This window comes from Colossoma macropomum, unplaced genomic scaffold, assembly GCF_904425465.1.
Source record: "Colossoma macropomum unplaced genomic scaffold, Colossoma_macropomum, whole genome shotgun sequence".
Taxonomy (NCBI): Eukaryota; Metazoa; Chordata; class Actinopteri; order Characiformes; family Serrasalmidae; genus Colossoma; species Colossoma macropomum.
In genome coordinates, this window is record NW_023494795.1 from 17,431,591 (window position 1) to 17,457,102 (window position 25,512).

Sequence of the window (25,512 nt, forward strand, 5' to 3'; positions counted from 1 at the left end):
CATTAAATTTAATCAGTTAAACGATAATATGACAGATGTTTATTTGTGTTCATAACGCTACACTGTGAAATCCCCAAGTTGCAAGTGTTTTTTAAACTGCACAAAGTCTTGGTGAGGACCCTTACATAACTACACATAACAAATGATATGGAAATTATTTTATATATTTCGGAAGAAAAAAGAATACCTACAGATATATCGGATATATCAGATTTTTAAATATCAAATATCGCAATCGGTATCATCTTAAAAATCTTATATTGGTTGTAGTTTCTAATCAGGTTTTCTAATCTTTTATTAAGTATGAGGAAATGTATCCTTTGCTGTTTGTGGCAAGCAGCTGTACGCTACAGATGAAGCAAATAGAAATTAGATTACACTTAATCACAAAATAAATACCATACCACAGCATACACTGATAGTTGCAGAGAAATCCCAGCATAAAGTTGCATTACATTATATTTTTTCTCTTGTTTTACATATGAGAATACATTGAGTGTCCAGCTCTACACTTTCCCAGAGTTGCTTCCTCAGCAGCCTGTACTGTTGATAAGGCTGCAGGTGACAGAAAAGACCCCTATTAGCTACATGCAAAGGTCATATTCCAGGGCATTTATCATCCACATTCAAGGTCTCTCTTTCTAGCAGCAGTCATGCTAAATAAGAGGAGGGTGCAGCCTGTGTCTTCCACAGTCCAGATAACAAGAGGTAAAAATGTGCAGCGACAGAAATTGAATGAAGCAGGTCAAGAGACTGACCTATTCCTGACCTGCAGTGAAGGATGATGTAAGCACTGTTGCTTTGGTTGAATTAAATATAATTTTAGGGCCTAGCCATTTTGACTTTCATGAAATTCTGATTCTGAGAGCAAGCCACTAAAAGCCCTCCTGTCTTCCAACACTGCTATTTCTCTAAATGCTTACTGGTGCAAAGTGACCTGCACCACTGAGTTCACTAAGTAAAAAGCTCAACTCATTTTACAGAACACAGGCAAGGATAAAAGGCACACTATTAAAAATAAAGGTGCCAAAAAGGGTTATTTAGAGTGATGCCATGGAAAATCCACTTTTGTTTCCCTGAAGAACCTTTTAATGTTCTTTGACCACATTTGTAAGTGAGATATGTGAGTATAAAGAACTTTTGAGAGTTTCAAGAACCTCCACATAAAGTTGTATAGCACGTAAAGGTTTCTCCAAGACTCACACTTAAACAAAACACAGTGATTTACCATTTATTTACAGTACACACACTGTATTATAAATGTATAATACTTAATTACTGTAAAATCCAACATCCAACCTGTATCCCCCAGAAAGCACCATTTTGCAGCATATTTCTGGTTTATTTAAGTAAAACACTTAAATAGTATATGTCCAGGCTAAGAATCATTTAGGAACTTTTTAAAGTTTTTAAAGTTTAAAGTTAACATCTCAGTTAATTATCAACCTGCCTTTTGAGCATCCACACATTACCTACTGTTTTCTACTGCATTGCTTCTATATCATCTAGGCAGGGACCAACTTATGTGGCCAGCCCTGTTATCTGCTCATGTGTGTGGGATGGGCTCAGCTGGTGTCTGCAGCATCAGAGGCCTCCCATGGGGATACAGCACTAATGCTGCTGTTGCTGATTGGTGGGTTTGTGGGTGGTTCCGCACTGGGTCCCCCTACACATTACACGCTCTCAGTAATGGCTCAGGTTAAAGGTCTAAGCTGTGAAAAAACACTGCCGTGGGAGAGGGAGCATTCTAACAGCATCAGAAAGCTTAACACAGCAGTCCACACACACACACACACTCCATGCACCCCTTCAACTCAGCAGCTCCACTGCAGGATACAGACAAGCTCAAAAGGCCTTAAGTGATGTTAGAACAAATCCTTGATTAGTCTCTGCATGTTAGTCTGCTCATGTTTTAAAGTCTCTGGTTTATTTTAAGTGCTTGTGTGGAGGTGGCACTCGTAAACTGTATTGTAGATAAACCCATCTGTCTTCTGGGGGTCTCTCATTTGCCATTTTTCATGGAAACCAAAATCTATGATAAAACTAGGCATGTGGGTGCAGAAAGGTGAGAAAGCTAACTGAATAACTCACTCACTTACGTTTAGCAGGCTGAAAATTCTCCACATGGGGGCACTGTCAGTTGTCTCACTGCTTTTGATGCTTTATAAGAGCAGTACTTTGCATGAATGGCACCCATGTGTCCTTGTTTCGAAAGTCATTCATAATTTCTTGATTTTTTTTTAGGGCTTAGCGTCTTAAAAGTCTCACATAGAAGGCACTAAAAAACTGAAAACGTCTGTTAATATTTCATCTACAAAGCACGAAAATATATAGTATATAATTGAAGTTTTGTAGAAACAACACAAAATGTCAAAAATCTAATCGACTCGATCTCAGAAACAAAAATAATATCTGACTTGCACCATGAAAGAAAGGCAATAAGTCGCTTTTATATATAGCATTTCTTTTTTTTTTGCTCATAAACATCTCTTATCGCTCCTTTAAGAACACTATCAAGCTACTTTTGGAGGTATGAGGTTATAACTGTAACAGTATCTGTGCAATGGAGTGTGTCTTTACAAAAAAAACCTGTAGTCCTAACCTGTAGAGCCTGGGCAGGATGCCATGCTGATGTCTGCTGCTGTTGAATAAAGCAAGACTGTGTGGCTTGAAAGTTTTGTGTTTCATCGATTACAGAGACAATCCTCAGGTATACGCTCATTACAAAAGGCACATCTATTCATCAGGAAAGATCTACAAAAGAAACAAAAGATTAACAAAACACTTCCAAGAAAACACACTCCTCCGAGACCGCTTCAGATCTAAACGCTTTCAGCGAAAAAGGAAAAAAAAAAACTTCCACAGAATCTCACGCATGACAGCTGGTTTGACATGCCCCAGTTTATGAGAACCATAAACATGCAGTGTTCATTAATTATTCAGATTATTCAGCATTCATGCATTTATTTAATTTGTGCTAAAATATGAATGTGCTTATTTTGCACACTCACAAACGGCCTCATTATGAGAGAGGCAGGGCGTGTCAGTCACGAGCCAAATCTGTTTTTTTTAATTCACTCTTCTGCCTATCCCCCCTCAGCACGGAGCCTTTGATGGTAGAAGCGAACCGTTTGAGCTTCACCTCTTCCCGAGTATGATAAAAGCTTCTCCTGATAAAAACAGAGTGGAAGAATAAAGGGAGTGAGAAAGAAAAAAAACAGGGGAAAGGTGAAAATCAGAAAGAGGTGCAGCACCGTCTCCTTCACGGAGGAGAGCCAGTGCTTAAAATGAAGGAGAGAAAAGTGAAAGGGAAAAGGCTGATGTAGCAATAGGGGTGCAGCTTCAAAGGGAGAGGGGGTCTTCATAGCTGAGAGCCAGAGGCTGGGAGAGAAATCAGGATGAAGGGGGGAAAAAGGGGGGTAGAGGGGTTGGCATCATATTTTTCTGACAGCTGTCCAGGACATGAAGAGAGGAGGGGTTGGAAGTTACAGATTTCTCCTCCCTTTGAACAAAGCAGCTGAAGTGTGAATTTTTCATTCAGAATCGCATAATTAACTTGACTCCATATGACTTCACTTTCTGAATGCTGTTAGATCTGACTGCTGAGGGTGAGAGACACTGACAGTGTGCCTGCGTGTTTGTGTGTTTTATGTGTGTGAGAGAGAAAAGGGAGACAGTTCTGACATTCGACAAACAGAATAATTAATACCTCTGAATTAAATACTCTCTCTCTTAAAGAGTACAGATTATGATTTAAAGTGATATGGCCAAAAATCTAATTTACACTATTTTACCCTCAAATGCAGTTGATCAGCCCAGGTATGTTTTGGGCCTGAAGTTTGCTTCTTTAGTCATTTAGATCCAATGCAAAACTAATGTACAGTGATGTGCCAAAGTGAGAGATTACCCTGCATTTATTGAAGTTCCAGTACAAACAGCCATAAAGTTATTAATTGTCTAGCATCATGAATTACTAAATATAATATTAAATTGTCAGTATTCACTGTTTAGACAACCCAGATGTGGGTCGACAACCCAAATGTGAAGAAGAGACATTTTTTCTTTTCAATAAAAATCAAACCATCTTGGGAGCCACAACATTTTATGTGCATTTTACCATCTTGGTTGTAAATATGTCTCTGTATGTGCTAATGTACTAGCATAGGCTAAAAAATATAATATGAACGAAAGCACAAACATACTTTGCTTTGAGCTTTAGCTCAGCTATAGCTGCTTTTCTGGCATCTCCGGCAGGAAACTTTTCCACAAAAGTGGAATATTTTCTTGTAAAATGTCTTTCAACGTTTGACCATCTTTAATTCTTTCTGTACCTTTGTCCATATATAGAGAACATTGTCTGATACCACATATGCACGTCTAATTGAGATTACTGTTTGAAGCATGTGATCATTTAAGAATATCGATTGCACAATGCTAACTAGCTGCAGGGGTGGGCAGAGTAGTCACTGTGTACCCTGAAATCTGACTGGCCACCCTAGATGCCACCCTAAAATTTCCGCCACGTCACTGGCTTCCACCTCACTGTGGGGCAGGTGTTTGCGCCTTTAAGTGGAGAGTTGTTTCACTAATGTGATTGGCAGAACAACTGTCTGGCCTCTCTCCACACCATCAGCCCCACGTTCACATTGCTACCCTGCCAAATCTCCCTTCTACCCCTGGTAAAATCTAGATCTGCCTCTGGCTGGCTGTAAGCTTCCATTATTTGTTAACTTCATAAGTCTCATTAATCTAAAAAAAACTAAAGTAGCAAACTTCAGACACCAAACATGTCTTGGCTAATCAACTACATTTGAGGTAAGGGGCTATTTGTATGAATTTGATTTCTCTTTTGATGTCTTTTCATCATCAGGGAGACTGAGGAAGACAGAGCCACGAAGATACTGCAAAACACCTCTCAGGAAGGTCCTTTCACTGTTCACTGAACCAGCTAAAGGTCATCTTCACATAAGTGGTACGGCTTAATAAACTCCCAAAGCACTTTCTCTCTAACTCAGTCTTCTCCCTGATGGCGGAATCAATACAATATCAGACGGGGCCAATTACAGCAGTGCACAGCATAATCATATCAAAAGAAGAGTCAAACCAATAAAGAGTTAAATCAAATAAAAGACACTTGGGAGTGGAGAGGGTGTCTGGCTCAGACAAAGCTGGTCAGGAATGATTATTAAATATTAAATGTTTAGGTACTGTACACTTTAAAACAAAGTGATGACGACGATTTGATGCTTGTGTTTAAGCATTTATTAATAGAGAGTGAGACTGCTGTAAATAAAGTGCTGTTAAACGCTATTTAATGTAGAGATGCTAACATGGTATCTGTCCTCAGCAAGCTGTCCCAGGACCAAATTCAGGTCCACTCTCTTCCTGTGTTAATGTAGCTCTGCAAGGGGGATGAGCATGTCTTATTTACAGTGTGGTAGATACGCTCATCCTTCTGTCATTGTCTCCACTCTCCAAAATCCTTTTCTCTATTATTCACTACCTGCAGGGGATATGCTGCAGGGAGCCCCCACACACTCAGACACTGGAGAGAAAAAACAGACAAAGAGAGACACAGGTAAGAGAGAGAGAGAGAGAGAGAGAGAGAGAGAGGGAGAGAGAGAGAGAGAGAGAGACTATGATTATAATTGTAATTATAATCATTATTATTGCTCCCATTAATGTTGTTGTTATTATTATTGCTGTCAGTGTTGCTGTTAGACATTGGCAATAGTGTTTGCCAATAAAGCTATACTGAACAAAAGTAAAGAGACAGAGGAAAACAGACAGAAAGAGAGAGGGAGAGGAAGCGAGGAAAGAAAAAAGAGAGATAGAGGAAGAAGAGGAAAGAAACTGAAAGAGAGGTACTGAGAGAGATAGAAATGGGGGAGAGAGAGAAAAAGGTAACAGAGATATAGTGTGAGAGAGAGAGTGAGAGAGAGAGAGATAGAGAAAGAGAATTAAAGACATCATAACTGTGTTAATTGTTGTAATTGTTATCATTACTGTCAGTATTGTTGCTGCTGTTGTTTTTGTTGTCGTTGTTATTATTGCTGTCATTATTGTTGTTGTTATTATTGTTATTATTGCTGTTGTTATTATTGCTGTCATTATTGTTATTATTGCTGTCATTATTGCTGTTGTTATTTTTGCTGTCATTATTGTTGTTATTATTGCTGTCATTATTGTTGTTATTATTGCTGTCATTATTGTTATTATTGCTGTCATTATTGTTGTTATTATTGCTGTCATTATTGTTGTATTATTGCTGTCATTATTGTTATTATTGCTGTCATTATTGTTGTTATTATTGCTGTCATTATTGTTGTCATTATTGCTGTCATTATTGTTATTATTGCTGTCATTATTGTTGTTATTATTGCTGTCATTATTGTTGTTATTATTGCTGTCATTATTGTTATATGCTGCATTATTGTTGATTATGCTGTCATTATTGTTGTTATTATTGCTGTCATTATTGTTATTATTGCTGTCATTATTGCTGTTATTATTGCTGTCATTATTGTTGTTATTATTGCTGTCATTATTGTTATTATTGCTGTCATTATTGCTGTTGTTATTTTTGCTGTCATTATTGTTGTTATTGTTGTTATCATTACCATCAGTATTGTTGCTGCTGTTGTTTTTGTTGTAATTATTGTTGTCACGTTTTTATTGCTGTCATTATTGTTGTTGTTATTTTTGCTGTCATTGTAGTTGTTGATGATATTATTGCTGCCATTATTGTTTGTTGTTCTTATTATTATTATTATGGCTGTTATTATTGTTGCTGTTAGACTTTGGAAATATTGTATGCCAACAAAGCTATACCGCACTGAACTGAATTAAAGAGAGAGAGAGAGAGAGAGAGAGAGAGAGAGGAGAGAGGAGAGAGAGAGAGAGAGAGAGAGAGAGAAAGAGAGAGAGAGAGTGAGTGTGAAAGAGAGAGAGAGCGTGAGAGAGAGAGATTTGGAGGAATATACCAAACAGAACAAGTCGTGCCTTTGAGAGATAAAAATATCGTGACAAACACAGTGAGGAAAGGGGAGTCTCTCAAAGAAATGGCAGAATTGTGCTTTTCAATCTCAGTTTTCAGCGTTTTTTTTCTTTGTTGTTGTTTTTAGATGACAGAACAGCAGAAGACGCTGTCAGACACTGAGCTCGGGGCTGTAACACACACAGCACAGCAACAGCAGATACAGGGACGCTAAACACGTCCAAGTGAATGCAGTTATAGTGTTTGACTTATTCAGTGAGAATCCTTTTCCAACTGAGCAGCACAGACTATGAATGCAAATCAGCCTGACAGACATTAATGATTATGAATAATTAATAATGACTGAGCTGTAAATGTATAAAGAGCAACACATCACCAGGTTTGGACACATCCCCATTTTAACAAGTTCTGGGAACCTTAAAGGAATAGTTTGGCCAAAAAAAAAAAAACACTTACTGCAGATGTATTCCATCAGCCAAGACACATTTGGTGTCCAAATTCTGCTGGAGCTACATAGCTAGCATTGCTAACAAACAGTCAAATAACAAATTTGTTCCATAAATGCATCCCTAAAACATCGCTAAACCTCTTCAAACCACACCCAGGACTTAGATTAGGTGGCACAGACTTGTCAGTGTGGTTTAGCACAGCATGATTTTCTGGATGTTATAAAATGTGCTGAATTCTGACTCTCCCTCACGTGCACATCACACAGGCATACGGATGCTAAAGCTACGTTCATGAATTCTGTTGTTTTTTTTTTCTATAAATTACTGTTTAATCTTAAATTTTCAAACTGAAGGTATATGTTGAAAAAGGAACTAACAGAATCCTCAAATGTAATCTAGAGTCCATACGCCTGCATGACAAATCTGCATGCAAAAGGGAAAATAGCTGCCTGCAGCGTTGAGCTACGCAGTGATGTTTTTTCGTTTTTGTAGTTCACAATAAGTGGCACTTTCCTCTAAACCACATTGACACGTCTGGGTGACATTCATGAAGTCCGAGATGTTGTTTGAGCGGTTTGATAGATGGTTTGTGGGTGTATTTACGGGAAAGATTTGGCACTATCTTGTTCTAGTGTTAGCAACGTCAGCCTCATAGCTCCAGCACTACTCTAAAGAAGCAAAATTTGAACACAGAACACGTCTTGGCTGACCAGTTAGACCTTGGGTATGTGGAAAACTGTGTGAATTAGAGTTTTCCCTGAATTATTCCTTTAAAAAAGCTACATACTTGGGGGCACAGTAGAGAAACAGCTTTAGGAGAAAAAATAACAACCTTATCTAAGCATAGAAGTGAAAAGAGCAGAATTCTGTCAGTCTCTGCCTCTTAAGTCGGAAGTGGTTCTTTCTTTTTTGATGCCTACCATAAGAACACAAATTGATATTTTAACAATAAACTTTAAATTCCCCAATGATTTAATTACCTGAAAGGGCACTGGATATTAGCTAGTGGGCCATAGGACTAATGTTAAAGAAGTAAACTACTGTGGCTTACTTCTTTAAGAAGTGCATTTAGGATCAGCCATTGGTCATCTGTTAAACCATTAGGATCCTTTACATTGTGATATCAACCTATTATAAAAGCCAAAACATATTACAAACCATCAGAAACCAACAGAAATGTTAACCCACTTCATGATTTTTACGGGTTTTTTCAGCAGGAAAGACAGAAATATTAAGTAACCTATTTATCCATCAGGCAAATATACTATGCTCTCAAAACAGAACCTAATATATTGCGATTAGCGCCTCTTCCAGTTGCTCTCTGAACGGGAAACCTGAGGGAAAAATGTATTACAGATGCTCAGATCAGGTACATTTAAAACAACTTTCATTTCCAATTTAGCACTGGCTGCCACAACCACAGATAAAGCCAATGTAAAATTAGCTAACATCAGTCTTAGCCGCAGAGTGATAGTGACTGTATACACAAACTTGTGGTGTTGCTACTGCACACCGAACACTTTGAATGAAAGGGCTTTATTATACAGTAACACAGCAAAATCACATTAAAAGGCACCATTACTCGCCACAATTCTCTATCTTAACAATCATTATGATAATTAATTAATGTGTTGTTACTTCTGTTCCTCATTCTGAAACAGTCTGCACTGCAACATTGCTTAGAACTTCAATGTAAAGGGTGGTGGTTGCTGTAGGCTGAAAATGCTGACGTAAACGTGTTGGTTTTTGTGACATGACAAATTTAAGCAATTCAAAATAGGTTCTTTTTGCAGCATAGTTTATATGAACAGTATAAACACATAACGCCCTCCCCAAGTTGTGTTTAGAAACTACTACATCAAACTCTTATTGCAAAAAAATGTTTTCCATAATATGGGCCCTTTAAATACGTTTGCAGCTACTGTATGAGTGGTGGCAAAGGGGCACTTCAGATTCTTCCCAAACATTTTCAGCTTCAACACAATGTAAGATGAATACAAATGAACAACAGCAGGTATCCTGGCTAGCATAAGGGAGAGACTACCTGAAACCGAGAGAGAGAGAGAGAGACAGAGGGGAAGAGATGCACAGCGAGTGATCACATGTCCCCTGTCTTCAGTGCTGTATCACTCTTCAGACAGAGAACTGAGCATCAGTGACTCGCAGTCATGATTAGTGTGATTACCATCAACTCAGCTGCTGCCTCTGTGACAGCCCTGCACTACAGTCTGCCTAAAAACTCTCTCTCTTCCTCTCTATACTCACCCTCACTGTCTCTTGCTCGCTGTCTTTGTCTCTTTTCCTCTGCTTTCTCGGTTTCTATCTGCCTTGTCTCTCTACATCTCTGCTATTCTCTCTCTCATTCTCAACCTTTCACTGTATTAATCAGCCTCTTTTTATTTTTTTCTCCTTCTCTCACTGTATTTCTTTCTCTGCTTCTCTTGTGCAATTTTCTTTCTCTCTCTTCTCTTTGTCTCTCTAATTTTACACCTCTCCTTCACTCTCTCTCTCCTTGTTTCTCTTTCTCTCCCTCTTCCTTTGTTTTTTCTCTCTCCTTTCTTTTTCTCCCTCACCTATTCCCTGTTTCTTTTTCCTCTCTCCTTCTTCTTCTGTCCTCTCTCTCTTTCTTTTTTCTCTCTCTGTCTTCTGTCTGATTCTCTCTTCTTCTGCCTCTCTGTCCTTCTGTCTCTCCATTTGTTTCTCTCTATCTCTCCTCCTTTTCTGTCTCTCCTCACGCTACCGCTCTGTCTACATCACTTTCCTTCTCTGTCTTCTCTCTGTACTTCTTTCCCTCACTCTGTCCTTTTTTCTCTGCAGTTCTCTTGTCCCCCTCTCTCTCTATCTCGCTGTATTTTTCTTTATATTGTTCTCTTTCTCCTTCTCTCTCTGTATCTGTCTCCTTCTCTATCTTCATCTCTCTTCTTCTGTGTCTTGCTCTGTCTTTCTCTTTGTATCTCTCTCCTTCTGTCTTCTCTCTGTATTTCTCTCTCTGTCCTTTTTTCTCAGCAGTCCTCTCTCTGTATCTCTCTCTCCTTCTCTCTGTATATCTCTCCCTCAGTCTCTCTCTCTGTCCCTTTTCTCTGCGGTTCTCTCTCTCTTTCCCTCTGTATTTCTCTCCCTCTATCTGTCATTTCCCTTTCTGTATCTCTCTCTCCTTCTCTCTCTCTGTGTCTCTCTCCCTCAATCTATCTGTCCTTTTTCTGCAGTTCTCTCTTTCTGTCTCTCTGTCTCTCTCTCTCTCTCTGTCTTTGTGTTTGTGTGTGTCTCTCTCTCTCCCTCGCTCCCTCCCTCCCTCCCACCCTCCCTCAGTGCTTAATTAAGCAGCAGGGCAGAGGGTCTCTGACTATTTCTGACTCGCTCTGCTCTGTGCCTCTGGGTCAGCAGGGCTGAAGTCACATTCAAATGAGCTGCAGTGACAATGAAGCAGAACTACGTAACTAACTGATATAGAGAGGTAACATTAGTCGAAATATGTTTCTGGGCAGCACAATACAAACAAGTGAGAATGACTGTAAATTATATGGTGGATATTGCCAAAAATTCCCTGGGTGTCTTTTAATTGTGCATAGCTGTGGCTGGCCAGTCATCTGAAGGCATATATCCTGCAGTACACAGACCCTCAAACAAATCAAGCCTGATAGAGTTGAAGGTAAAAGAGAAAGAGGATGACCAGCAAGAAGATGGATGGATACAATCAGGGGTATCATAAACCAGCCATACAGAAATCTGAAGACCCAAACAGATGAAAGGATTATTCTGCAGAAACACTATCAATATGGTTGTATGTGTCAGAAAAAATGACAGTAATAATAATAATGTTGCGGTACACTCCACCATGTGTGAGTGTGTGTTGCAGTGCAGTATTCCCAGCCAGTATGTGTGTGTGAGTGGGAGTCTTATCTACTCTCGTTAATTGGAAAAGAGTCACAGAGGACAGTTCTGGCGTCAGCATCTCGTTCTTCAGAAGCTTTTAAGTGGACACCTGACAGACTCACCCACATACTACCCTGAACAGTTCATCCTGGACTCCATAGATACATTGTTTCCTTTACATAGAAATGCACTGAAATTGCTGCACCCATTAGCTGAAAGGGACTGGCACTGTGTATTAAGCAGGGAAGCACTGAATAAATGCCACATGTATGCAGCCTGCTGTGTACAACAGGGGAGAGTGAGGATAACAAGAACACTTACACTAGAATTATACTGAATGTCAGGCAACACTACAGCAGAAATCCAATGTTTTTTCTGAAATCAAGGGTATTAATATGGGGTTTTGTCTCTCTTTAGCACAGTAACCACTGATTTTAAGATAGAAATGCACTGAAAAATTGGAACACTGGAACTTTAACTCACCCCAAAGATACCGGGATGGAGCTACATCACTCCAGAGAATGCCCACAGTCCAATGCTGGGGGCTTTATACCCGTCTAGCTGATGGCTGGGACTGGTCACGGTGACCTTAGGCTTATGTGTGGCTGCTCCAGAGTGTCACATTCTGCTGGAAGTGCTTTTCTATGTAAATTATAGTCATAACGTCATAGCCTCAACATTAATTTTAGAGGTGGGCGATTTGGAATAAATATTGTAATGCTTTAAGAAATTTTCATGATACACGATATGTCACAATATTTATTTTGTTCAGATATCTGATATCTCAAGTGGAACTGAGAAAAAACAACCAGTTTTAAAAAAAGAACAACCTTTTAAAAATGCTATCAAAAACTGTAAATGCAATGATTTTTATTCAGTATTTCACATACTGTGTTGCACTAAGACCAATTAAACAGGACTTATTTTGCTCTCTTTATAATGAAACATGCAGTTGGTCAGTGTTCTACAAGTACTGACGATCTTCATGATATTTTCAGACAAGGATACTTTATTGTATTGTGACATAATTTATGATAATGATATATATTGTCAAACTGCCCAGCCCTAGTTAATTTTGACACCACTAAGACATATTTTCCACTCTTGGGCATCACAGTAAGCATTACAGTTCCTTACTATACACCAGCAAGGCGAAATCCACTATGTTGGTGATTCTAATAAAATGTCCAGTCAGTGAACATTATCAATGTGGAACAAACTGGCATCCCCTAACTGTGTAACCTACATATGGTGCAACACACCAAGAAAAGATAGCCTCAGCACAAGCAGAGCTGTAGAAAATGGGGGAGGGTGTCCTACTGCTCTTAGCAATCAAACTGACCTTTGGAACAGTCACTTGCATTTCCATGACACAATCAGATGGGACAGAAGCCCCTCTCTGTGGGCACATGCCCCAGCTTTCCTGCTCACGCCAACGCAGTGACCTCGACAGATGATGGCCACCAGGAACTCCACCAGGATGTGCTTAGCTTTCACATTCGCTCTTGGCATCAGAAATGGAAATATGGCATTGGACTCCACTGCTTTGAATTCACACATTTGAGAGGAGAGAGAATAGATAACCACTAGCCGCATTTATTTTTTCTGTGGGGGGAAAATTACAGCCATCTCTCAGTGCTGCATCAAAGCCATGGCTGGAAAGGCTTCACACCATGAATATTCATGGATTCTATGCAAATAGAGGCAATATTATTTAGCTATTAAATTCAGGTTTTCACACTATTCCCTCAGCATCCTCTGGGTCTCTGTTGTGAGCTGACTGCAAATCACACACAGCTCTGCTGATTGACATGGACAGGGCCGCGTTTGATCAGTCTGCTGTCAAGACTGACAATTTGGAGATGATGCAAATAAACAACTATCTTTCACTATTGTTATTTCAGGAGAGCTACTATATGTCTATAAGCTTCCTTGATAAAATTCTATACTGGTTGAACAGAAGCTGTACTAGAGGTCTTTGCCAGGCAATTAGTACACAGTTCACAGGTACACTGCGCTCCTGGATGTGCTGCAGACCACTAGTCAGTGAAACAGACTTACACACATTCATACAGTGGAAGGGCTGACAGCACAGTGTTTGCTATACCACTGTGCCAGTGGAGTACATAAGGGCACACAATAGCACAAAAAACTAGAGCTACATGCCACTATACTGCTGGTGTTGGCCTTACAATTGAGTTATTCATGCTAATCGCACAAATATGTTCTTTCATAGCCAACAATCAAGAGACTCTGCTGCTGCAAGATACAGCTGAATGATGGAGGTGCACTGCAGGTGGGGTTAGTGGACACACAGGCCCAGCTAGCGGGCTGCTATGCTAAAGGCTATACCACAGCTAAAGGCCGAACCACGGCTAGAGGCTATCATCACTTCAAAAGACTGGCCGTTACCGTCATATCTCTTCAACTTTGACTCCCTCAATAACAATGTGAAGTAATATTACCTCAGACTGTAACTGACTACACAGCGGCAGATGAGTGTTCACTGAAAGAAGTGACTCACGCTTTGAAGTAAGCGCCTCACTTTAGCATGTTTTATGCTGTTTGTTGCATTATCCAGTGCATTTTTGACATACTGGTGAAACCAATAACTTAGGAAGAACTCCAACTGGTATATCATCCACTACTACTGCCTTTCAATGAAATACTGGCGTTACAGATTTTGCCATGAGCATTTTTACTGCTGCTTGTCAACCTACATCGCCAACTTGTTAAGTTCTGTCTACTGGCATTTGTACACTGCAGCATGCATTCACATCTGAAATTGCTTTGTGGTATCAGTCATGGGTATCATCATCCCTATCGCTGATACTGGGTGCTTGATGTTAAAATGCAACAAGCATGCCTTTAGGAGCTAACAGAACTGCTGAATGAGCCATGAAAAAGAATGGCAGCAGGCTAATGAGCAATTAAGAAGCTACCAGTCCAGCTCTGTAACCACTAACCCGCAGCAATTAAACCCAGACTGTTTGACCCCAGCCTGTTAGCTCTGCCTCATAAATGTAATGTATTGCTTGAGAGACGGGCAAACGTTGGGAAATCATTAAAATTTAATCCAATGAGAGCATATCAAATTACACTGTCACACACACTTGAATTTAATAATTAATTTGGCTAATTTCTAAAGTGTCAGTCAAAAAGGCGTTTTGCCGAGCTCTAACTGCAGAATTAGCATAGCGTTTTTGTGATACGTTCGAGTGTGAGGCTGGGATGGTTTTTTCCCCCAAGAACGACTCTCGTAGCTGCCGTTTCACACATCAGAGTGACAGTGTGTTGGACCGCAGGCTACAGTCTGCCACAAAGTCCTCACTGCCTGTCACTCCACATGTGACACGGGCACTTTCATAAAGAGACTGAGCTCACTCTCTTCCCCCAACAAACCAACGGCTGACAGGACCACTTACACACAGACACACAGACCCAGCTAAATCAGCCATCAGGCATTGAATGGCCTGAGGGCAAAAATGTGTGATTCTGTGCGTGTATAAGACATTAATAAAGACTGTACTTTTATTTTGACCTTATGGTTGTATATACAAGTTCAAAAGTCTAAGACAGAAAATTTGGGAGTTCATTTTCATTTAAACCTGAAAATAAAGTTTTAGAATTCTGAAAATTTTAAAACAAACAAAGTTATGACCAGTAAAAGGAAGAAGAAATATACAGGATTCTGCACTATTTTTGGGTCACTATTCAAATGTAAGCAAATTTGTGACACAGACTATATTAAGGCCTTTGTTGTTGTTTTGAGTCTCATCCCTTGCATTAAATCCCATGTTCAGACAACTCTCATGTGGATTTTGCACAAACCTCTGGTGTCCATGCCAACTAACTAAAAAGCAAAAGGGGAACATACCAAATACCACAAAATTCTGGAATTCAAACATTTCAAAGATTCTGCTTTTCACTCAGGTTGTTATGCTGAAAATATTATTGTATCATTTGTATATTAAATACTTAAAGGGGAATTCCACCAATTTTTCAAAATGTCTGAATAATTTAGTCCTTGAGATGTAAACAGAGTCATTCATGAGTGGTTAAATATGAAGTGGTTCATTGTAGAGAAACTCTCAAACTCTGATTTACACAACGGTGGTGACAGGAACCAGAGGTTATGATGTCTACAACAAAAATAGCCACTTTAATTACTATCCAAATTCACCAGTGTGTCTTGTGAGTGTTTATATGTAATGTTGATCATGGTAGTCATAAATCTGAGAAAAAAAAAAAGTTTTCTTTGGGGTCTTTTTTGTCTTACAATACTTTGCATGTACCCCTCCACCATGAACGGATTAAATAAAATACATTTTAGGCCAAAACTTTAACACAAAACTTTAAAATAATGCACCAGAATATATATCTAACCATTTTTATGTAATAACTTTCTGTGAGGCATTAAACTCTTCAGACGCCTGGTTCCTATCACCACCACTGTGGACATTTCTGACTGCATGTTTCTTTAGAACGGAACATTTCACATCAAACTACTCTGAATGACTTAATGTAATGTGGAATTTTGAAAAAGCGGCGGAGTTCCCCTTTGACTCAGAAACAAAGCCAGTAGTGGACTGCTGATAATCTCTGCGAACAGAACGACATTCATATCCATCGGAAAACATCCATCTACAGATCGTTTTACAGCATTGCGTGTAAATAAACACATATGCTATTGTCTATTGGAGGGATTAGAAGTTCAGCCGTTCACAGGTAACGTGTGCTAATCGCCTCATCAGCGTTATCATGTCAGACGTGCTGGACTCACCGCGTGGTCACTCACACAGCCGCCTCAGCACTGATCACTACTCACTTTCGTGCTTGGAGGTTCCCCATGTGTGCCGCGGAACTCCCGGACTTTTGATGATGGCCCTGCCGGCGGATTTTAACGCATCCATGCCGTGAAGGTGTTCGCCTGCCAGGTGGAGTCCTCCACCTCCTCCTCCTCCTCCTCGGGCTGGGAGCGCAGGAGCAGCCTGTGAAGGAAGAGAGGATAGAGCGATAGAGAACAGGGGAGCAACGCTACACAGCACGCTTTAGGGTCGTCCGTGAGAGAAAAGCGCCGTTAACCCTTTCCTTTCCTCTCCACGCGCACTGTGCAGAAGAGAAGGTGCGCGCTCGCGCTGGCCACGCCTACATCCTCATCTAACATCAAAATGCGGGGACTGCGGAGGGAGAGAGTCCTGTGTGTAGTCATTAGGCTAATCATCAAAATAGACCACATCAGAAGCCTACGGTTGCAAGATTGAGCCCTAAAGCCTTGAAAAGATGTAAAAGGCTTAACTTTTTTATTTATTTATTTATTTATTTATTTAAATGTTTCTATATATGTGTATGTGTATAAATGATTTACTACTTTCACTTGACTCTGGTGACTGTCATTTTAATTATCGTCACTGTCCCCAGAAAAACTAGTAACTCCCAAAAAGTAACTTTACAGGAGAGGGCAAAAACGGTCTTAGCTTTTAATGTAAGTTAATGTACAGGGATTTTATTCCAAGTGATTTTAAAGCATTTCTATTTGTTCAATTATCATGATATTTTTACACAGTGTAAAGGGCAGCTGCTGTTTTCAAATGGTGTAGAAAAATAAAAATGTTTTTCTATGAACAGTGACGTTATGCTTAATCTTACTGCTGCATTCGATACAACTGACCATAAAATTCTCTTGGATTGTCTAAATCGTGGTGTGGGTATTCATGGGGAAGCTTCTGTCTGGTTTTCCTCTTACCTTAAAGATCACACATTCGCTCTTCAGATGGCAAGATTTTTAAGATGGCTCCATCTTAGGGCCCATTTTATTTTCTTTATACAGGCTTCCACGTCATACGTGCTTCCACTTGATGGAAATATGTGTAGGCTATATAGGCTCACATACTCCAACTGTTATCAAACTGGGATCTTTCAGATGACTGCATTCCTGTATTGGCAAAGTACACTGTCCAAAAGTATCCAGACATCCCTCTGATTACTGAATTTAGTTATTTTACGGTGCACCCATTGCTGACACGGGTGCTCAGTTGCACAGAGATAGCCTGTATAATCTACATAGAAAAGCAAAGCCAGTAGAATATGATGTTCTGGAGAAGCTGCATGAGCCTAAGGTCACCATGACCAATGGCACGTGTCAGCTAGAGGGGTATAAAGCCCCACAGCATTGGGCCATCGAGCAGTGGATCTGTGCTCTCTGGGGTGATGGAGCATTGTCCAATACTTTTGGGATGAGTTGAAGTGGCATTTGTGATCCAGAACTAATCATCCAACATCAGTACAGCACCTCACTAAAGCTCTTGAGGCTGCGTGTAATCAAGTCCTCACAGCAGTGTTCCAACATCTGTAATAGTAAAATACAAGATAAAAACATTAATCATTAAGCTGATACAGGCTTAGTATAAAGGCATAGTATAAAGCCATGGGAAACATTTATTTGGCATTTATTTCAGAACAAAAAAGATGTCTACAACAGCCAAATAGCACCCTGAAGTCTATTCTGAAAGGTGTATAAAGTTGTTTTTCACATGTAGGCTATATAGTCATCTGCAGATACCCCAGTTGGTGTCCAACTAAAACCTTTAAAGGACTGTATTCATGTAGTATAAATAGCTAGAGTTTTACTAGCCTGGTGGTATATAGCAGGTGTCCTAAAGTCTTTTTTTAATTAATGTATTAAGTTTTCATGAAACTTATATGTTTTGTTTGCAGGCTATCCTTGCTTACCCTAACTGCTATCAAACTAAAATCTCCTATATGACTGTGTTCTTGTAGTAACTGTATAGCAAGGTTCTGATTCTACAGGCTGGAGTCTAGATTGTACAAACAAATGCTTTTTTAATCATAAAGGCTAGCCTATTATAAAAACCTCAGTCAACTATTTTTTTTAGTTATGCACCTACATTTAGTGATCTTCTTTGAAAGAAGTGTAAAGTTACAAGCACAAACATATTTTTAAAGCTAAGCCTCTGATATCAAGCTATGTTCTTTCAAATGACTGCATTCCCAAAAGTAGCAAAGTAGCTGGGTTATGACTCCACAATTTACAAAAAGGGCAAAGCACAATAATCTCTTTAGAATGACTTACATTTTTAGGGCAATGTGTCCTCAATCACATCCTTTCTTGTTCTTAAAAAATGCCATGTCAGGTCAGACGCTTTGTTGTTTTAAGACTGAGGATTGTAAGTGTATTTTCATTTATTTATTAATTACTTCAGAAACCTAGTTATTTACTACGACAACATTCAACATTGCTCTGTAGAAGCAATGTAGTGTGCCAGTGTCCTTGCAGTTCTGCCTCATACAATTCAAAGCCTGTCCTATAGCTCCCTCTTTGTGTGCTATACAGTTACTACAGCACTGAGAAACAGCATGGCAGCGTGACCAAGCTCAGATATGTAATCTAATAGGCACAATATACACTCAGGTAAAGCTTGACATGTTTATTATGGCAGTAGTTTTCTAATAAGACAATAAAGAAATATATTAAATCAGACTAGAAAAACTCATACTTGCCAAGAACAAGGCTCATCTTTCAGAATGTTTATTTATGCGCCATTTTTCCAAGCCTACATTGCACATTTCGATAACTTTGGATCCATGGGTACCAACCCACATCTAGTGATTTCTTTCAAACATCAAATTCAGGGGATTTTATCAATTGGCTTTTTTCAGGAAAGCAGAGGCTTCATTTGACATGCCGAAGTGAGGTTTTCCTTTAGTGCTGACTCACAAAGAGCAGACCTGGGTGTTTTCTGTAAAGAGCCTCCATGCCTCTATATGCTGTGGGTGTGAATTGAGGGACTGTTATACTCCAGCAGTTGAAAACAGATTTATCGTCCATATTACCATGGCTCTCTTCTTCCTCTTCAGGGATGGACATTTAGAAGTGGTTCCTCATGTACTAAGAACAGCTGGGCAAACATGATATCTACTCCTGTACAGTCTACAGCACACCAAGCTAATGGTATACAGTTGTATGCAAAAGTTTTGCCACCCCTGGTCAAATTACATGTTGTTTTTTGAAGTGGAAGGGGAACTATGGAAGTGAAGGCAAGGAACTGTGAAAGTGAAGGCAAGTGAAGGCTGTGAAAGTGAAGGCAAGTAAAGGCTGTGGAAGATCAGAAAACAGACAAAACTCTCACATAGAACTGCTCATGTGCAGTTCTGAAAAGCAACCCCCCCCCCATATGACAGCAAAGGACCTGCAGGACGGTTAAGCTGATATAGGAGTGGTGAAGTTCTGTTATACCAAGCAGTGTTGCTCGAACAAACATGATCTGCACTGTAAAGGTATTAAAAGGAAACCTCACCTGCAACCTCATCATAAGTCAATATCTGAAGTATGCAGAAAAACATCTAGATATGTCAGAGGCATTTTGGACAGTGCTGTGAACTGAAATAAAATGGAACTCTAGGGCCACAATCACTAAAGAAGTGTTTGGAGAAAAAAAAAAAGCAGCAGCATTTGATGAAAAGAACACCTTGCAAACTGTTAAGTATAGGGGTGCATCTAATTTGCTTTGGTTCTGGGTGGCAGCAAGTGGCACAGAAAATACTGCATGACTACAAGGAAGAATTGATCCCACTAAATATCAGCAAATTCTAGAAGCAATTGTGACACAGTCAGTCAAGAAACACAAGGTTTCCAAAAGCTATGATCCCGGCCAAAGGGAGTGTTAGAATATACTGAATTTGTACTAATGTACAAATTCAGTATATTCTAACACTCCCTTTGGCCGGGATCATAGCTTTAGTATTAGTTTTGTATTTTTTAAGTCAAATACAAAGTAGCTGAGGAGTAACATTTACAGAATTTGTTTCATTTCCTTACATAGTTTGCTGCATTTTCATTTAGAAAATTAACAAAACATGTAATTTGGTGCCCAAACATTTGCATACAACTGTATAGATATCAATCTCACCGTGTAAACAAGAGCCCACGTAGTTCTGTTATCTAAGTTGAACCTAGTTCCTTGGTTCAATCAGTCATTTGAGAAGTGGTGGCCCACTAGAAACATCATAAAACAATGCATGTTGAAATAAATATCAGTCAGCCATTTGTGGTCTTACACACTGAGGAGAATACAGTTACGGATCATAAACATTTTGGCCAAGTTCTTTTTAACTGCGTTGATAAAGTTACAGGGCTTATTAGCTAATTGCTACACACAGGGAGCTTTGTTTTAAGAGATTACAGCAGTAGAGAAGTATGAATGAGGGCTAAATCTATCCCATTGTTTCCACTGCTTCTCACTTAAAATGGGACGTGGCCTGGTGTTATGTAAAAACTTGCATAATTCAAGTGAATGAACACCATAAGGGAAAGCCCTAGATACCCTGTTGCACTGTAGCCTGAAGCACTATAATCTCCAGCCAAGGAAGCATTGGATTCCACACCGTGGCAGTGTACGGTTGCAAATCAAATTAGGCCACAGAACCTTGCAGAAGAAATCATGCGGTCGTTTCTTCAATTTATTGTTATTCGAGGGGGGGGTGAAATCAAATAGCTGCTAAGTACAAGGGTATATATTGTAGCTATAAGAAGGGCTAAACAAATAAATTAAACAGAACACCATCCGGGTAGGCAACCTCTTCACTGCAACACAGTGTAAAAAAAGAAGAGCTAACACCCATGGGACTAGTTGACAAACATGCTCTCTGTCATTTTAGACACTATTATAGTCAGTAATCCTCTTCGTGGCATTTTTTGGGCAGCTGCCCTGGACATTCGTCTCCATGCCCTCTTTCCTTATTCTAAACTCTTTCTCTCTTGGTGTCTCTCTCATTCTCCTGCTCTCTCACTCCATTCGTCTCCATGTCGCTGACTCTGCATTAGGAGGCAGAGGCTAGAAGCGGCTGGTGGGCGGTGCAGTGGGCGGTGGAAGCGGGTGTGGCCTGGCTGTGGCTCAGACGTTGTCCGTCTCAGTGAGTGGCGGGGGGTCTCCGCTCTTTAGCTGTTGTGAGGCACAGAGAGGTTCGTGCGAGTGATGCAGGGATTCTGCTGACAGGCTCCTGCTAGAGAGGACGCTGCTGAGGCTGGGCTGACGGCCTCTCCGCGGCTGAGCCTCGATCTCCACCCGCACCTCAATGTTGGTCCCCTCCCTGCATCCGAAAAAAAGCAATACCAGCGTATTTCTTTAATCTATAGATCTCTAGAATCATCATTGTTTTGCTAGTTTTTAAATGTAGTTATTGTCACCCTTTAGTGTATTCAATTTCCTGTCAATATGGCCATAAAGTACAAGTTATTCATTTTTTCAGTGTCAGAAAAAAGCAGAAAACATATATTTAACCAGTAAAATACACAAAAGCTTCCAACACAAAGTATAATGTCAAATATCAAATAGTTTCAAATAGGACTTCTAACAACTGTGCAAGACCACCAAAACTGTCATCATCAGACAAGCAGTACTTAAAACATTCATCTTTGAGATAGGAAAAAAGTGAACAAGTCCACAAGCAGACTGATGGACGAGTCTGGGTCAACATTACGGTTTGGTGGAGGGGGAATAATGCTATGGGGTTGTTTTTCAGAGGTTGGTCTGGGCCCCTTAGTTCCAATGAAGGGAAATCTTAATGCTTTGGCATACCAAGATCATTTGGACAATTGTTTGCTTCCAACTTCGTGATAAAAGTTTGGGGAAAGCGCTATTCTGTTCCAGCATGACTGAGCCCCAGTGCACAAAGTAAGGTCCATACAGGCATGGTTGGGTGAGTTTGGTGTGGAAGAACTTGACTGGTCCGCACAGAGCCCTGACCTCAATCCCATTAAACACCTTTGGGATGAACTAGAACGGCGATTGTAAGTCAGGCCCTCTCATCCAACATCAGTGTCTGACCTCACAAATGCTCTTCTGGATGAATGGACAAAAATTCCCACAGACACACTCCAAAATCTTGTAGAAAGCTTCCTAGAAGAGCAGAAGCTGTAATAGTGCAAAGGGGGGACCAACTCCCTATGAATGCCTATAGGTGTAATGTGTAGGTGTCTCAATACTTTTGTCCATATAGTGTAGTTTTGTTATAAGTGTTACTTCTAAGGGTTGAAACTGTACTGCATTTTAGAAATGAATTAGGACAGTGTGATGTGAATGGAAATAAATAAATAAAGTTTCTTAACAGTTCTTGGCCTGGAAATTTGGTTTTAGGAAATACTTTTTAACTGATACAGAACCTTTGCAATACAGAGTGTTCCTTTAAACATTAAAGAACAAAAGTGTTGTTCTTTAATGTTTAGAGCACTCCACTGAAAGGTTCTTTAGGGAAACAAAAGTGGTTCTTCTATGTCTCACTCCAAACAACTCTTTGTGGGCATCTTTATTTTTAAGAGTGTATTTCACTCAGGTCTTTAGAGATGATGCACATATTTCACAAAGCAGGATTTCTCAGTTTGTCCGTTAATTTAAGCCAAACATCCAATAGAAGAAGAAGTAGAGGTCTTTATAACCGGACGCTCTTACTGAGAAGTCCAGCCTTGTTAATCAGTCCCGATATCTGATGATTTAGGATTCACCTCAAGGCAAAAGTAGTCTGTGTGCCGCTGAAGGCACCCTGCTCAACTGCATCAACATCATCCGACTGGTCATCCTGCTCAGCGCTGTCCGCCTGTCCATCATCAGGTGGATCAGAGGAGTCCTCAGGTTGCGACAGGACAGCGCTGGTACTCGGGAACGCTGCCACTTCTTCCACGCTAACACTCACTTCCTGGACAGAGGCATCGTTCAGAGCTGGCTTGGGCTCTCCAGTCCAGTGATCACTGACTACATGAGAAAACAAAAGATCTTCAAGAGAAGTTGAAACTTCATCAGATCAGAAGGTCGAACTGTGATTAAACAATATCATGTGATTTTTCAAACTGAGTTACTGATGCAGCATAAATAATGTTGTCGGCATTAAGTTAATAATAAACTTGTATTGTTTTTCAGATCATTTTAAAACACATTGTCCTACACAAGCAAAGTGTAAACAAGAAAAAGCCTTCAGATTTTTACACTGCATGACATTAACCGATATTAAGAACTTTATTTCTTTCTCCAAATTACCAATCTTAAGATACAAGGGCAGTTATGATAAGCCCTTACAGGACTTGCAGTTCACTAATATAACAATATACATTTTAACCTACACTTTATATATGTTTTATGCATTACTGCAGTGGCGCAAGCTGTGCTCTGCTACAGAATTCATTTTTGGCATATTTGTCTCACACAAAATGAGGTACTTCTGAAAATATCATGTCCAAAAAAGGCACTCTGGTCACAGATGTCATTCTTGTGGTGGAGGACTCACAAGTGGCCAGGTCCTCCAGCTGGATCTTGCGTGTTTCAGGGGGTTCGGCCTGAGGCCTGCACCAGCCGTTCCGACACAGAGACATAGGAACCACACCGTAAACATATGTCAACATCAGAGGCACTCCGACCGCTGAAAAGACAGAGAGAAGCCTGAATCATCATAGGTAAGAACAAGAAAGGATAACATTAGCTCATAGAAAGTATAAATGATAATAATTGAGTACACAGTTTAAATACTGTTAACATGTAATTTATAAATGTGAATCTGAATTTTGCACTTATGAAGAGCAGCAAGTATAAACAGCACTTGAGTAGCAGATTTAGCAGCCCAGGAAGACCTCAGTGTTCTGCTTGAATGTGGAATTGTCACGACTGGCTCATTTGCCTGCTTAATTGTTTTATTGGCTCACTATTGCAACACTTGCAGGAATCGGGACATAAATATGCTAAATTGGGTGTGCAAGTGAATTTGCAAGTAGATTAGTGCTGTAAAAGTTAATGTGTTAACACATCAACAGAATAAATTATTGAAATCACTCATTTTTAAAGCCAAAAAATTTTCTTAGTTGGACCCCTCAAACCATCCACAGCAGTAGAGCAATGTGAAGCTCAGCTGCTTGCATGCTGTTGTTGACTCTTGTTCAAATATTGCTTTTGAATAACAAGTTCCATCGATGACTTTCTTGATGAAACCAGCTATAGTTATTGATTGTTATCGAAGTACATCAATTCTGAAGTTTGATTTCAGCATCAGTGGTGTGTTCATCCTATGATTTTCATGTTCAGGCTCACTGCATTCACACAATGAAAATAATGCTATTAAACTATTAAATGTAATAAATACATTCTGACGAAGCCTATTTTGTCTGCTTATACAACTAACAAAACATTTTTAAATGAAAAAAACATTATTTAGGGTCAAATTTGGGCAAATAAGACTTAATTGTTACTAACTACACAAATGTAGTTTGTGTATGATTATTTGCTATTAATTATTTTAATCAATTGACAGCCCCAAAACAAATATTAATCAAGCTCTAGCGTGCAGGTGCCTTTTTCTGCACTGCTGACACTGATTTCACCACTGTGCTCAAAGCACTGTTTCAGGGTTATACAATCTGAATCTGGTGAATCAGTTAGAGACTGTTGTAAGAATGTGATAAGATTGTTCAATATTTTGTTCTAGTTTCAATCTAGACATTGTGGAGTTGTTTATCTTGTGGAATTTTCTCACAAAACTGCCAGATTTTTTGCTTGTTCAATCATTATTTCTTGAAGCAAGCAAAAATATCTGGTAAAATTTGATAATAGGTTCATGAGACAAAATCATTTTTTGGAAATCTAGCCACAGCTTGAATGATCTTATCATATTCTTACAACAACCTCACAATGAGAAACATCAGATATACAGTATTATGCAAAAGTCAGAGACCACCCCTTGTCTATTTAATTTCAAGTCAAAACGGACAGTTATTCATTTTTCAGGAGATTTTGCTGAGATTAGATATAAGGTAATCCAGTTGCATAAGGAAGGGGAAAACCAAAGCAAAATAAAAAAAAACAGGAGTGTTAAGTTTAAAAAAATGACCAAAGTCATAAAGAAAATGGGACTCCTAACTAACATGCAAGACCTCTTAGACCACCAAAACTGTTGCCATCAGATAAACTGTACCTAAAGTTTTCATATTTGAGAGAGAGGAGATAATCAAGCTCCAGTCTTGCATCAGATCTGAAAAAATCTAGAGTACATCTTTCCACTGTGAGAAGAAAACTCAATACTATCTAAGTGGATGTGTAGCTGTGTGAGGATGTGTTGAGAAAAACTAAGTCGACAAAACAGAAGAAAATTTGCAAATCAAGCAAAGACGCTGCTCAGAACAATGGACTGACCACC

The 25,512-nt window shown here is 39.5% G+C and overlaps 2 protein-coding genes across 7 annotated transcripts in view; both read right to left on the reverse strand.

Moving 5' to 3' along the window:
• The window catches only part of si:dkey-71h2.2 (low density lipoprotein receptor adapter protein 1), a 64,114-nt gene extending 47,564 nt beyond the window's left edge, over positions 1–16,550 (reverse strand). The window contains exon 1 of one of the 4 annotated variants that reach the window (XM_036581671.1): positions 16,148–16,550. In XM_036581671.1, coding sequence (XP_036437564.1) covers positions 16,148–16,232 — 85 coding nt within the window. In that variant the 5' untranslated portion in view covers positions 16,233–16,550. Of the gene's footprint in view, positions 1–16,102 lie in introns of all 4 variants that reach the window. The other 3 variants (XM_036581669.1, XM_036581672.1, XM_036581673.1) reach the window with 3 other exon arrangements.
• Positions 16,551–20,059: 3,509 nt separating this feature from the next.
• si:ch211-278j3.3 (E3 ubiquitin-protein ligase RNF19B) overlaps positions 20,060–25,512 on the reverse strand; it is a 29,553-nt gene continuing 24,100 nt past the window's right edge. The window contains exons 8-10 of one of the 3 annotated variants that reach the window (XM_036581676.1): positions 23,617–23,748; positions 22,841–23,087; positions 20,060–21,429 (exon numbers count right to left, since the gene is read on the reverse strand). In XM_036581676.1, coding sequence (XP_036437569.1) covers positions 21,234–21,429; positions 22,841–23,087; positions 23,617–23,748 — 575 coding nt within the window. In that variant the 3' untranslated portion in view covers positions 20,060–21,233. Of the gene's footprint in view, positions 21,430–22,840; positions 23,109–23,616; positions 23,749–25,512 lie in introns of all 3 variants that reach the window. The other 2 variants (XM_036581674.1, XM_036581675.1) reach the window with 2 other exon arrangements.